Genomic DNA, 15037 nt, shown 5'->3' on the forward strand with positions numbered 1-15037 from the left:
AAGCTTTCCTCGCCCATAAAGATGAATCTTTACTTAACATCACTTACATGAATTAATGAACTCCTCAGCCAAATGCCTGCCAGGGTTAACTCAATTTAAAACAGTTGTAAATCAGCCACCGAAAAGAAAACATTTCATCATGTGCCTGACGTTAAACTGTTTTAAATTTATTTATTTATTTATTTATTTGTTTTTATTTATATATTTATTTGTTTTTATTTATTTACTTATTTGTTTTTATTTATTTATTTATTCTAGTGTAGTTAAGGTCATTAGGCCTTCTCTTCCACACCGCCAGAAATACAAATAAAGTAATAGAAAAATCGAACTATAAACAAAGTAAAACCCAACGAAAATATAATTGCTTCTCCTCTTTCTGATCAGTTGCAGCATCGAATCAATATATACATATAAAGTATCATTGAATTGCTTATTGATATGTGTAAAATATTTTTTTTTCACTTCTTTGTATAAAATATAGTTGAGGATGTGAAAAACACGCAGTTTTTAAGTTAATGTCTGCAACTTTAAGCGACTGTCCTTGAGCTTCATTTTAATATGGCTGTTACAAGTGCTAGTGGCATTGAAATTGCAGTTTCTTAAAATTGAATGAGTATCCTAGCAATACGTGGAAAAAAAACCTCTCCTTTTATTTTTGCAGTTAATGTTACCAATTCTATTACATTTCGTATGACTTTTTTACACCAATTCTTATTCGTGCATTATTTTGGTGGGTCAATATTTCGCAATAGTACTATTGATTATTCAATATTAAGTAAATTATGTCGTAGCAATCCTTGTAGTTTCAAAGAATTCTAGAATTCAGTTGGATAAAACAGTCTGCTCACTATCTACAAAACTGCATCGAGGAATTCATAATACGGTCCTGGACTGCGTAAAGATACTTATTGCATGAATTATCTAGTTTTAGCCTTCATGATCTGTAACAACAATGTAATTTAATTTCGTGTTAACATTTTAATGGCCTCATGAAAGTCGATGTTGAATACAACAGACAATAATAAAAAACAGTTGACTGTAGAAGATTTTGCATTTTAATATTACACATGAATATTTGATCTATTTAATTTTATTTTTTACAATTTTAATTAATTTAACTTCCATTTGCACAATTTTAATGTAGCCTATGTTCTTCTCCTGGTTATGAAGGTTAAATGTGCAAACTTTGGCACATATCGGTCAAAGCGTATAGATTTGTATAGAGAACATACACACACACACACACATATATATACATACATACCCACATTCAATTTTATATATTAAGATTTGGAAATTGAAAAACTCACTCTGCTCGTTTTTTAAAATTTCCCCGATTTTGTAAAAAGCACTCCCCAACCTTATCGCAATATACTATTTCAGTATCAGGCATTATTTCTGAGAAAATGTCGAACGTGAAAGAGAAAATGGAATCAGGAAAAGTGAGAGGAAAGCGAGAGATTTTGTATAATAATATTGTTCCTTGCTCCTCTGATAAAGAACCGAAATATTTTTATTTTACAGAATAAATATTACAAGAGAAACATGAAAACTGTCTTTTACGAACAAGGATTGTACTTATGATTCTCATTATTTTGGCACGTATTTACACTGTACAGAACTATAGTTATTAACATAATGTACACTTCAGAATAGTACTACTTCTCACAGTCTGTAATGTCTCTGTCGGAGTCTACATAAGTTAGCTTCATAAATGTAGATTCTCTAAAACAGATGATCACATCTTTCCGATGGATCATACTTTTATGTAGGCCTAAGCAATACTCTGCTCTTTGCACATCAGATTTAGTTCATCTTCTTCGTGTTCATATACAGCTCGTTCGGAATAACGTGATATTAACAAGTATGATGCACTGTAGCAAAACAGTCAAGAGTCCATGTTGGCGGCAAAAAATTTGCCAGTCTTCCTTACCTATCATTTATCAACAGATTAGAAAGATTGTGCGAAAAGTAAATAGATTGAAGAATAGTTGTAAAAAGGAAGCATTTTATATAACAGTAATTAATTACATTCTTATGAGGAAATGTCCTATAAAAATAATGTAGAACTGTAATTAGTTACCATAATATATATCTTTACATCATACCATCAATGAAGAACAAAAAAATATATCTAATTTTTATGTGGTTAGGGAACTGGTGAAAAGAAGCTCATTCTACAAACTGCAGTCGATTTCAACTATTACGCAAGACAAAATCTGTCTCAAAATACTCTTAATTTAAGCCTAGCTGCCAAAGTATAGAATAAAAGTTGTTTTTGGTAAAGGAACTGGATAATTTGTCCATTTTCTATGTGAAATTTTGTCGATTCCTTAGTCTCCCACATTTTCTTTTAAAAAAGTTGGCAATCCTAGTATCTGTACATGTACCTTCTTGAAGGGTATCAGTACGAGAAGCTCAAAGTTTATACCATACCATGTGAGCAGGATTTATTTATTTCTTTTCTTGTAATATAATCTAATAATATTTTATTTAGAGTTCAGTCTAATTGACATATCATAGTTTAAAATCAATAACACTTACAAATGTAAATGATCATTGCATATTATAAAATTGAAATGCAAACGTTTTCAATCATCAGGCATTTGACTCACAATATCTTATACAATTTTTCATATCTTTGCTGTGAAATGCGTACCAGATAATGTATTGGCTAATGGAAGTGTATTGGCTTATTATGAAGTTTAAGAGGAATCACATAATTTTTCATCATGTTGTTTTAATGATCACAATTTTATAATTTGAAATATAAGATCAATACAACATTTTAGTCACAATTTTATCATGTATAATTTTAATACCTGTACTCATTAAATTTCAGATTGTTATTTATCATAGAGTTAACCATGTAAATAGTTGTGTATTAATATATACAAGATTGTAAATTTTCAATTATCTGGTACGCATTTCACAGCAAAGATATGAAAACTTGTATAAGATATTGTGAGTTAAATGCCTGATGATGCCCAAGGGCGAAAACGTTTGCATTTCAATTTTATAATATGCAATGATCATTTACATTTGTAAGTGTTATTGATTTTAAACTGTGATATGTCAATTAGACTGAACTCTAAATAAAAGATTATTAGATTATATTACATTATATTGACTATCGGAATATCTCTATCATCATGCTTTCTAAGATTCTTTTCTTGTTCTCAGAGTCAACTCCAATTTAAAACTTCTGGATCTCATTACACAGTTATTTGCAGTACTCTTTGTTTTCGGCCAAACTACACTCACAGTAACAAAAAGCAAAACACGTCAATTTTTGTTTTTAATTTAAGATATTCATACAAATGGCTGTATGTTTGCGAGTAGAAAACAATTGAAATGTTAATCAAACGAAATGTCAGTATATTATTATGGGAACCAAAATATTTTCGGTAGGTATGTTTTTTTTTTTTTATTTTATTGGGTTATTTTACGATGCTGTATCAACATCTAGGTTATTTAGCATCTGAATGATATGAAGGTGATAATGCCGGTGAAATGAGTCCGGGGTCCAACACCGAAAGTTATCCAGCATTTGCTCGTATTGGGTTGAGGGAAAACCCCGGAAAAAAACCTCAACCAGATAACTTGCCCCGACCGGGATTCGAACCCGGGCCACCTGGTTTCGTGGCCAGACGCGCTGACCATTACTCCACAGGTGTGGACGGTAGGTATGGTTATCAATACCATTAATGTAGGTCTTACAATAAAAAAAAAAACAAGAAAATTGAATGTTTTACTTTTCGTGCTGATCACTGAATGAAATCTCTCTTTCTCTTTGGTGTTACAGCCTCTCTAGAGCCAGTGTCTACCTAACTATTGACGACCAGTCTTCCCTGTGCTGAGTTCGTCTTCCAATACCTTATTTCCAATTCTTTAATATCCTCTTAACACCTTCCAAGATCTCTTTGATTAGGGATCTCTCATTACTTCTTTCAATCTAAGTCGTGAGCATTTTATTTCTTTAATAATCTGTGGGTTCAATCTGACTGATCAGTAATGAAAATTTTCACTCTGGCCACGGTATGAACATTGCACAGAGCTAGTTCAGTGTTGGGGCTGCCACCTCTCTGCTCTTGAACTTGCAGATGTAAAAAGATGTACTTGATTAGACTAAATTAAAAATGAAGCTATACGAAAAGGTTTAAATATATGTTTTTGTCGAATGAAAACATTGTAACATACGTGGTACATTCATTAAGTTCTGAGACTGAGGGCATAGTGGCGGTGTGGTGCACTAGAACGGATAGGTGGCGCCGTGATATGGTACCTTGTCAGTTAGTCTCTCGTCCCAGCATCATACAGTTACGTGCATATAGTGTAAGCAGAACTACGGTCATTGTTGTGACGGTGCTTTGAATGCGCGCGTCGGAACTCGAGTATGTTGCAGTTTGAGCAGCGGGCAAACGTCACGTTCTGTCAGAAATTAGGCGAAACTGATATAACCGATCATAACTGCAGACGAAACATGGTGTTTCCTTTACGATCCGCAACTGAAGCGACAATCCGCCACCTGGAAAACGCCATTATTTCCACGACAGAAAAATCCGCAACAAGACAGGTCAAAATGCAAGGTGATGCTTTAACAGTTTTTTTATTCAAATGGAATTGTTCACATAGAATTCATCCCACAAAGTGCAACTGTAGACAAGATCCTCTACAAAGAGATTCTTGGCCGTTTACGCAATTCAATTCGTCATAAGCGCCCTGAGCTTTGGCATAGGAAGAATTGGCTGTTGCTACACGACAACACCCCTGCACATCGCTCCATCCTTGTTCAAGAGGAACTTGCAAGGCAACAGGTCGCTGTTTTGCCACACCTTCCGTACTCACCTGATCTCGTACCAAGCGATTTTTTTTTCTCTTTCCCCTCATGAAATCAATCCTACGTGGGCGTAATTTTTATGCGGCCGAAAAGGTCATGACTGCCACAAGAGAAGCCGTACGGCATCTTCCTGCCAACTTCTTTCAGCAGTGCTTCCAGCAGCTACACCAACGTTGGCAGACGTGCGTAACGGCCAACGGCGACTGTATTGAGGGAGGATGTCGATCTGTTTAAGTGTACGCCGTATCACGTGGCATCTTCTGAGACATCAAGATTCTTGTGGGTGCCTACCCTTCAGGCGTCAGTGTCAGAACTTAATGACTGTACCACGTATAGGGAAAAGTAGAAAAATCACCTCTTTAGAAAGGATAATACCCACATTCTATTACAAACATAATGATATCAACCCTTCTGCCTATAAAGATGTAGGAAGACCAGCAAGAAAATGGCATGAACAGGAAAGCTCTCCTAATCCTTGAAGAGTTGTGACGATGAAGATCTGTGGGTTCAGTAAATGTAATCATATTACTGTATATACTTGAAGAGTAAGGATTTTGAACATAAACTTCTATCATCTCTTTAAGGGGAGAGGATGGTATTTTTTGGTGAAAAAATGAGTAAATTAAAAAAAAAAATTTCTTTAAAATACTCTGTGATATGTGTGGAATGCATAGCATAACATTTTGTGGGTATTTGTACCCTTATCGGATGTTGAGTCGCCATTTTTAAATTCCTGCGTTATGGATTTTTAAATCACTCGCCCACTTTTATTGTTGTTTTCGGTAAATTAAATTTTCAAAAAAAAAAAAAAATCTTTAAAATAGTCTTTGATATGTGTGGAATGCATTGCATAACATTTTGTGGGTATTTGTGCCCTTATCTGATGTTGAGACGTCATTTTTCAATTTCCTGCGCTATGGATTTTTAAATCACACGCCCACTTTTATCGGTTTCCAGTAACTTAATTTTTTTTTTTTGCTACATTGCCAGACAGAAATGGATATAATTTCTGAACTATTAAAGATACAGGCATGAAATTTAGAACACACATTCTTTAGACTATTAGGAAACTTTTCTCTGTAACAGAATTTTGTTAATTGATTTCATTTTAAAAATACGTCCATTTGTTTGCAAGAAAGAGAATCAGAAAATTGTTATTAAATTTTAATTGTTTATTTTACAAACGTAGGGACTAATATCAAAATTATGTTGGACAGTTTATAGAACATGCTTTTGCAAATAAAAAAAGTTTGAATCTATCTTTAAAAATGGTTTAGATATATCGGTTTTAGTACAATCCTGCATTGGGTATATTTTTTTCAAATTTGGGCCCCCAAATAATTTTTTTTTTTCAAAATATTTATATTTGGTTGAGTTCCTAAAGCTATGAGCTCTCTACATACAAAAAATTAACATTTTACACCAAATAGGAAAAAAAGTTAAAAAAATACCATCCTCTCCCCTTAAATGGGTGTAATTCTCCTAACAACGTACACAAAGAAAAACAAGAAACGTTTGCAGACCCTCACTTTCAACATTCTTAGCAAAACTGTTCAAAAAGGATGCCAAAACATTATTAAAGAAATAGCTAATGGATGAATGTCTTAGGAAATATGTTACTATTAGACCTCAGATTCCAAGCTAAATGCCTATTTTTTCCTACTGGGATAAACTAAAACTAGTTAAATATCTTCATGTTTTGTAAAAAATATGAACATTTGGAAGCGGTTTTATGGTGCCTAAAATGTCTATTTTGCGCATTGTGACCTATTTTAAGGTTTTAGAGCCTAAAAATTTCCTATTTCTATTTTGTTTTAATTTTTTTTCGAGTAGCAATGAAATAGGATTTTATTGAGCACTTGAGCTGGAAGCAAGAATGTCATGAAGGTGAAGGATGTATTTCTTCCTAAAGAAATCAGCTTAGCAAATGTAGTTAGATTGAAATATGCATCTATTTTTTGCAGTATAACTCGGAAGATCTTGCCCCGCTTATAAAATGGCTTTGTCTACGAAAATGCAACAGAAAATTGAGAGAAAAAGCTGGTTATGTATTGCAATGCCAATTATGAATAATTTGCTAATAGTAAATTCATTCGTAAATTAATTAATTAAATTGTAATATTAACACATCAGCAGCCATAAAGCAATGAGGCCAATAAATTCATTAACAATTTAAGACATAACAAAAATATAGGAGGAAGGTTCGGTCCAGTGCTGTGGATTGAATTCGGCGTAGCTCAGTAGTCAGAGCGCTTGGTATATAGAACCAAGGACCCTGGTTCGATCCCCGGTGCCGGAGCGAATTTTTCTCCGAAAATATTAAGTGTTAACATTACAGATAAATTCTGTAGGACAAATTAATTAATATATCTATAATAAAAATATAGTTGCTAACCACAATACCAATTCTTCACGGTTTTTGTCACTGTATACCGTAATGCTTAATATTCACTAATTAATTGCATTTTTGTAGCTACTGTACTATTTGAGTGGATATAAATACATTTTAGGTGGATAAAATAGTACTTTTAGCTGCTTGAAATTGTATTTTAGGTGCCTAAAACTATATTTAGTGCCTGGTTTGACAATTATAATTATTTTACGTGTCTGAAAGTTAGTTTTTAAGGCCTTAAAAATCCGTGGTCAAGTTATAACTAATATTCTAGGATACTGCAAAGTTCATCTTCCGTCATTCATGTCCAAATAATCTCAAACCTCAGTTTTCACCCATGCATAGAGACAATCTCCAGCCCCTTTTGCATATTCAGAACGAGCTGTATATGTGTGTAAATGTATGCATGTATGTATGTTTCAGTGCTTTAGTATATACTGTATGTATTTACATATTCATATGTTTGGGCTTCTCTTTTTTTTTTCTTTTTACATCAGATTTATTGCTTACAGACTGTTTCCATCTTATGTCACTACACTGCATTTGTTATATTCAGTCATATCATAAACTAGAAACAATGGTTTTCGAATAGGAAGGAGAAATTTTTAATATATGATCTGTTTTATTATTGTATATGTATAAATAGTGCTAAATACTAAATTCTTAAAGAAATGAGGAGCAACTAATCAAAACGTAAATTTTCACATAAGACGAAACTATTTGTAGTAGAAAGATGAATAAAATCTTGTTTTAATCTACGATTGAAGGTGACTCAACAACATATTTCAATAAAAAAATTCAAAATTATAGTTATAATACTATTCAACTTGGACAATTTATGTTTTGATATGGTTTGGTAGGCATTTAACAAATTCATGCAACTGTAACAATCTTATTTTGGCAAGGAAAAGCGAATTTCTGCTCATTTTATGTTGTATTGGCGATTAATTTTTGTTATGTTGTCTGTCTGGATACTGTATGAACTGTGCTGTCAGTGGCTTTTTAACTTTTTATGTTGGAATTTAAATACTTCCGTGATCGGGATTTAAATGTCAGAGTCCTCATTTTACGACACTTTTACTGTGATTAAAACATACAGTCTCATTTCCCAATTTACGTTTTGATTAGTTGCTCCTCACATAACTGTGTAAACATGGATGGGACAGGTTGTGATTTGGAGAATTCTGAGTCCACAGATGTGTGGAGAACACTGTCATTTATCGGAAACCATTCCAAACTCAATTTGACTGGAGAGGGACAATTTACGTTTTGATTAGTTGCTCTTCAAATATACTTAAAAAACTTACACACAATGTTTCGTAATCATAGGTACCAGTACAAACTAAACGGATGTCTAGAAGACAATGAAACAAGGCAAAAAGTTTTAAAGTTCGGAAACCAGCCGGTCATTACTGTGACCACCTCATTTCTTACCTGGCAGACTTAATGGTCGTGCATACCTCCATTTTTTGCAATATGAGCTACGCAACTTATGGATGATATGGCTCTTTGGGAAAGAGAGCTGCTGTGGTATATGCATGAAAAAGCACTGGCTCACATTCATTTAAACATTCGAGAGTTCTTACCTATATACTTTCACAATAGGCATATTGATTGCGGCTTGCCAACACCATGGCCTCCCAAGTCCCCAGACTTCAATTATCTGGATTTTTTTTTATTTGGAGATATTTTAAATGTTTTGTATATTCTAGCCCTGTTGACAATGTCAACGAACTCTGAGAATGCATTCTCAATGGTTATCAATGCAGTAGAGCCATGCCAGGGATAGTCAAACGTGTATGATTGTGGATGAAGAAACATACTGACGCCTGCCTTATCAAGAACGGTGGTTATTTATTTCTTTAAACTTCCCTTGGTTCACTGTTTTTTATTTACCCCTGCAGTTTGTACCTATAATTATGAAACGCCCTGTATTATTTGCTATGAACTTTTAAAAATAAAATTAACACATTCCATTTTTTATTTGACTGCCCAGCTCGACTGGCAGAGCAGTGGCTTAAGATTACTTCGTATCTAGGTTCGAATACTGGTGGTGGCAGAGTCGATTTGTGGTGGACAAAACCAAGGTTCCCAAGAGTTTTCCTCGGAGTTGCTTCGTTTACCTCCATCATTCCACAATCACACCCCATTTCAATAGTCATTATCATCATTAAAATTACCCCAAAACAGTACCAGCATGATGTAGCACTGTAGTGGAACTCCATCAGAACCATAAAGATATACAAGCTAAATCCACAGATGGTACTACAAAAATGAGTCTTGATATCATGTCTCACATAAAACTGGTATGTGTCATACATAGTAATATGTCTGCTTCATGGACAGGATCTAATTAGAATGAGATGTTGGCAACACTATGAACGCTACACTGGTGCGCTACGGCAAAGGTAATTGTGTGTCCACTAATAAAGTAATAAGTCGTGAAGTGTTGTTTAATAGAAATAATGGTGCAGTTTTCAATTGATACATAAAGACAGGCTATTTCAAGAAGACTAAAGACATGTTTGAGGAAAAATATCCTGATATCAAAGTCCGCACAATCGGCATAATTCAAGATCTGTATGAGACACGGATGACTACAGGATCCACTGTAAATTCGAAGAAGAATAACTTATCTGGCAGTGAAGATCCCAGACGTAATCGACAGAATTTACAAGGGCATAATCAGAAGCCCCAAAACATCTATACAGATGAAAGAGTAATGGAACAGAGAAAAATTCTCTCCGGCACCGGGATTTGAACCCGGGTTTTCAGCTTAATGTGCTGATGCTTTATCCACTAAGCCACACTGGATTCCCATCCCGGTGTTGGATCGAATCGTCTCAGTTTAAGTTCCACCTCTTGGGTTCCCTCTAGTGGCCGCCCTCTGCACTACGTCATAGATGTCTATGAACATAGGACAATGTCCACATATGTACGGAAGTGCACTCGTATGAGTGACTGGTTGGCCGGGATCCGACAGAATAAGCACTGTCTTAAATCACAAAGTGATTTACGCATATCATATATATTATTTTATATATAATATTCCGTCGGATCCGAGCCAATCAGTCATTCTTAACGAGTGCACCTCCGCATGTGGACGTAAGTCCTACGTTCATAGACATCTATGACGTAGTGCAGAGGGCGGCCACTAGAGGGAACCCAAGAGATGGCACTTAAATTGAGACGATTCGATCCGACACCAGGATGGGAATCCGGTGTGGCTTAGTGGATAAAGCATCAGCACGTAAAGCTGAAAACCCGAGTTCAAATCCCAGTGCTGGAGAGAATTTTTCTCCGATCCACTACTCTTTCATCGTACGATGACACAGAATATCTGCATGGAAACTTCATATGTACTTTGGTACATTAAAATAATATATATCTATACAGAGATTATCTCAGCAATATGTACCCCCAACAACATGCCATCAGGCTCTGAAGTGCTCAGTTTCCAAGCACTGTGTAACCATAGTGTATGAACTGAAAAAAACAGACAATGCTAAACAAGTTGCTTATTGCAACTGACTCTTGTCTCAGATTGTCTATAGTTATTTGGTTTCCATGCTCTCCTTCACGACAGATAAAGCCTGATTTCATCTGTCTGGCTATGTTAACTCACAGAATGCCAGACAGTTGGAGGATAACCCAAATATTGTGCAAGAAGAACCTCTTCACCTAAGAAGATAGGAGTTTGGTGTGCAATGTCAGGAATGAGCATTATCGGCCTTATTTTCTTCAATGAGACAATCAGAGCATAAGGTATCTGGATATCTTCCAGTCATTCTATGCACAATTAACAGAAAATGAAAAGAAGTATGTCATCTTTCAACAACATGATGCGACCGCCCACACATCCAAACAGAATATAGGGTTTCCCGAGAACAGGCTTGTCAGAAAAATCTGTGGACTCCTCGATCACCGGACTTATCCTGTGATTTTTACTTATCGGGAGCTTTGAAAGCCAAAGTGTATGCTAACTATCATCAGACGATCGATCAACTGAAAGAGAACATTACAAATCTGATACAAAACATTTCTCTTCAAGAATTAGAATGTGTTACAGTACTTAAAAGATTATCAAATGAGCACAGCGATGTCTGGATGTCATGGAGGACACTTCCAGCTCTTGTTATAACAGGTACAGGATTAGGTATAGCAGATAGGATATGTCATTATATTACTATGTAAATACTGTTTCGTTCACTAGTGGTGAGAAATACCGATTTTATGTGTGGACACTCTGTATAACAGCACAATCATTCTGATTTCAAACTTCATTCCTACGATAGAAGCAGTAAGTACAATTCAGTCTACTAAAGGTTGCAATGCTAGTAGCCTTTGGGTCCCTTCTCTGTAACAGAGAAAAACTGATCACAATCATCAACGACCCAACACACTGAAGCTGTGTGTTATATAGTTTTTTCATAGTGTACAACACTGAATCTACACGTTACCATCATGATGATGATAATGACAACGATAATTATGACGGTGGCGGTGGTGGTGGTAGTGATGATAATGATGATGCTGATGACGATGATGATGAAAACGAAATTATTATTATTATATTATTATTATTATTATTAATGGAGATAGACAGAATAACAGGGATAAAGAGAAGTAAGTCACCGACATCAACTTGAAACACCAGTTTTGTCCACTACACATTGCATTTTTCAGCTAGCAGTGCATGCAAGACTTTCATTTGTACAGTAATTAATACAGTGCGCCTGAGCCATCTAGATTGGGAAATTGGTCGGTCGCTTATCCGATAGTTCCCACATGTCTACCACTGGGAGAAGATGCGAGCATTTGACAGTGACAGTGTTCATTTGACTGTGATTCAGTGCAGGTCATTTGTTCGTTCGTTGTCTGTTGTGCAGCAATAGTAAAACAGATATTCATTAAAAGAAAGAATATACATATACAATACATACTGTATTTACTGGCGTATAATATACACTTTTTTTCTTTGAAAATAGGCTGCGTCTTATATGTCGATATTCAGTTTTTTATTACTGTCATTTATGAAACTTTTCTCTTTTCCGAGTTAAGGGGTTAGATACAGCTTACAGCAGTAAAATTTTGGAAATATTCAAAATTTTTTCCTCCATTACTGTATCTTTTACAATAATGAAAATTGGTATGTGTAAAACACTATTGGTGGCAGTTCACTGTGCAGTGATGAAGCGTTTCCCTCATAACTCATAAACTTGTTAACTTTTTCAAGTTCTCTCTCTTTTATTTTATTGCTGAAACTCATATTTACAATATGCTCTTTCAACTACATTCCTTAATAAATAATATTTTTTTTTATCAGACAACCTATCAAAGGTAGAGGAGTGATCTTGCATCATATTGTTGATATAACATGTATAAATACACACAAAAAAAATAATCACAGAACGTTGGATAGTTTTTGAATTATGTGGGAAATGCTTCATCACGGCACAGTGAACTGAATTTTGAAAAAAAAAAAAAAATGAAAATAATTTTTTTTAAATCGTAAAAATATTTTTTTCATATAGCAGAAGGACAGTGTTTTAAACATACCAATTTTGATTATTGTACAAGACACAGTAATGGAGGGAAAAAATGTTTAATATATCCAAAATTTTACTGAAAGCTGTACCTAACCCATTAAACTCTACTCCTTGCGGTGTTTGAGGGCATTCTAGTTACAAAGAGTTAAGTGGATGCACATGCGTTGTTATTGACGATCACATCCTGTTCGTTTAAAATTCCCCATTTTTTGTCATGATTGTTGTGATTGCTGATAAATTTGTGGTGTTAATCTTCTTTAATTTATTTGAAAATAATGGCTGAAAATGGCATTGCTACACTATTGCTTACAAGCTACGTGTGATTGCGTATGCTAAGGAACATGGTAACAGGCTGCAGAAAGGATTTCGGGTCATCCCCAACTGAGAAAATGATAAGAACTTGGCGGAATCAGGAAGAGGATCTAAAAAAAAAGCAAAGTAAACATAACCTACGAAGTGGAACTGCAAAATGGCCAGAATGGTACTCTTTGTTTGAATTACAGTAAATTTATTAAGTGATAAAGTGGTTTGGCTAAAATATGTGTACAAAAAAGGGGATGTCTTATAGGTCGATGTGTCTTACACACTGGCAAATACGGTACATCGTGTGATACAACCAGGCGAAAATTCAGATATAAATATCCTGACAGGCTATAGACAAAAGTGTTATGTTCTTATGAAGGTAAAATCAGTGAAATTGGAGTGGTGTTGGAGCATAGTCCTCTTAAGTCTTTGTGATGTTTAGCACAGGAGACAGGAATTTGTAATACATTTGCAAGAGTGACAACAAAATTATTGAAACTAAAATCATACAGAATTCCAGTATTTCATGAATGTGAATGACAGTTTCTTAAGTAGGCGTTAAATATGTGTAAGAGAAAATTTGCATTCCATATAGCGTCTTCTGTCAGCAATGCAAGTACCAAATGCTGTTGTTATATGGGGTGATTTGGAAGGAATAGTAAATATTTCAGGGGGTAGAATCATGGGCTATTCTGAGTAAAAAAAAAAAAAGTGCATATAAACATGAATCCAATTTCCAGTGGGACTGGAGATGAAAATTGGACACATGTTTATATAAACTCTTTTTACTCAGAATAATTCATACTACTACCATCTAAAATATCTATTATTCCTCCTGATATACCTAAGTTTTAATCCAATTAACTCCTGAGAGCATGAATGCTCATTTAGCGGTAAACACCTGGCTTCCTTCTGATATGCAGCCAACTGATTTCCTGATATAGATGACTCAGATGCATTCCAGTTTTTGTTAACTTTTTTCTTTTCGATATTGCTTTCGATTTTATACAAAATCAACCATTCTGAATATAACACAATGCAGAATAATGACACTATATATCTAAAGAAAAGAGTTTTTGACTCTTGATTTATAAAATCTGGAATACCACAAAAACATTACTAAGGCCAATGTAACAGTATACACTTATCTATGAAATTCTGCAAGGCTCTTCCTGACCGATGTCGTCATCAGTTTCAGATCCAGTTGCCAAATGTCCGCCCTGCAGCACATTGTTCACAACTGCTCTTGCCAAGTATCCAGTAGTCATGGAATAATGCGTCGAGAAAAATGGAGTGAGATCATCTAGTTTCTCCAGTTTGTTATCCTGCGAAATTTACATCCACAATTAAAATTGTGCTGTAATGAATTCATGTCCAAACCTCCCCTCAAACTGCTCACATACATCTCAAAAACAGAAAGACAAATGTAAAAAAAATTAGCTGCTGAACTACCTGAACGGTTGTGAAAACTTACTTACAATGTTGCATTAAGAAAAACAACACTTGAAGAAGGTAATTTAGGTTCCTACTCTGTCATGTGACATGCTAAACAACCTGTGCACATAATATGCTGCGTCTTTTCGATAGTAATCATTTACCCAAACTTCAATTTCGTAACCTTATAGTCAGTGGCGGTGCGTCAATAAGAGCACAAGAGCACGTGAACACCTTGTTTCCATTAATGCACGACTAGTTTTATTATTTAATACTGTATTGGCGTAGTGGGGATGTATAATATCAGGATCGAGTATTTTAAACTTCCCGCATCTTGCATAAACTTTTTATGTAAACTTGGCAACATTCATTCACGTACAAACTGTGCTCTTTTCAAGAAGGGTACAGAAATTTCACGTATGTGTGGGAGAAAATTGTCTTTCGCTGGCCGCTTATGACTTGTCAAGAGCACAAAGCATTAAGTGAACAGTGAATCTATCCTAAAAATGTCAGGTGCAT

General features: G+C 34.8%; 1 protein-coding gene across 4 annotated transcripts in view; it reads right to left on the reverse strand.

Annotated features, from left to right (window-relative positions):
• Nucleotides 1-1487: 1487 nt before the first annotated feature.
• Nucleotides 1488-15037, reverse strand: part of LOC138706663 (probable phosphorylase b kinase regulatory subunit beta) — a 76005-nt gene continuing 62455 nt past the window's right edge. For all 4 annotated transcript variants that reach the window (XM_069836219.1, XM_069836217.1, XM_069836218.1 and 1 more), the window contains one exon: nucleotides 1488-14409. In XM_069836219.1, the coding sequence (XP_069692320.1) occupies nucleotides 14233-14409 (177 nt within the window). In that variant the 3' untranslated portion in view covers nucleotides 1488-14232. The remainder of the gene's footprint in view (nucleotides 14410-15037) is intronic.

The sequence above is a fragment of the Periplaneta americana genome, chromosome 9 (genome assembly GCF_040183065.1).
Source record: "Periplaneta americana isolate PAMFEO1 chromosome 9, P.americana_PAMFEO1_priV1, whole genome shotgun sequence".
NCBI classification, from domain to species: domain Eukaryota; kingdom Metazoa; phylum Arthropoda; class Insecta; order Blattodea; family Blattidae; genus Periplaneta; species Periplaneta americana.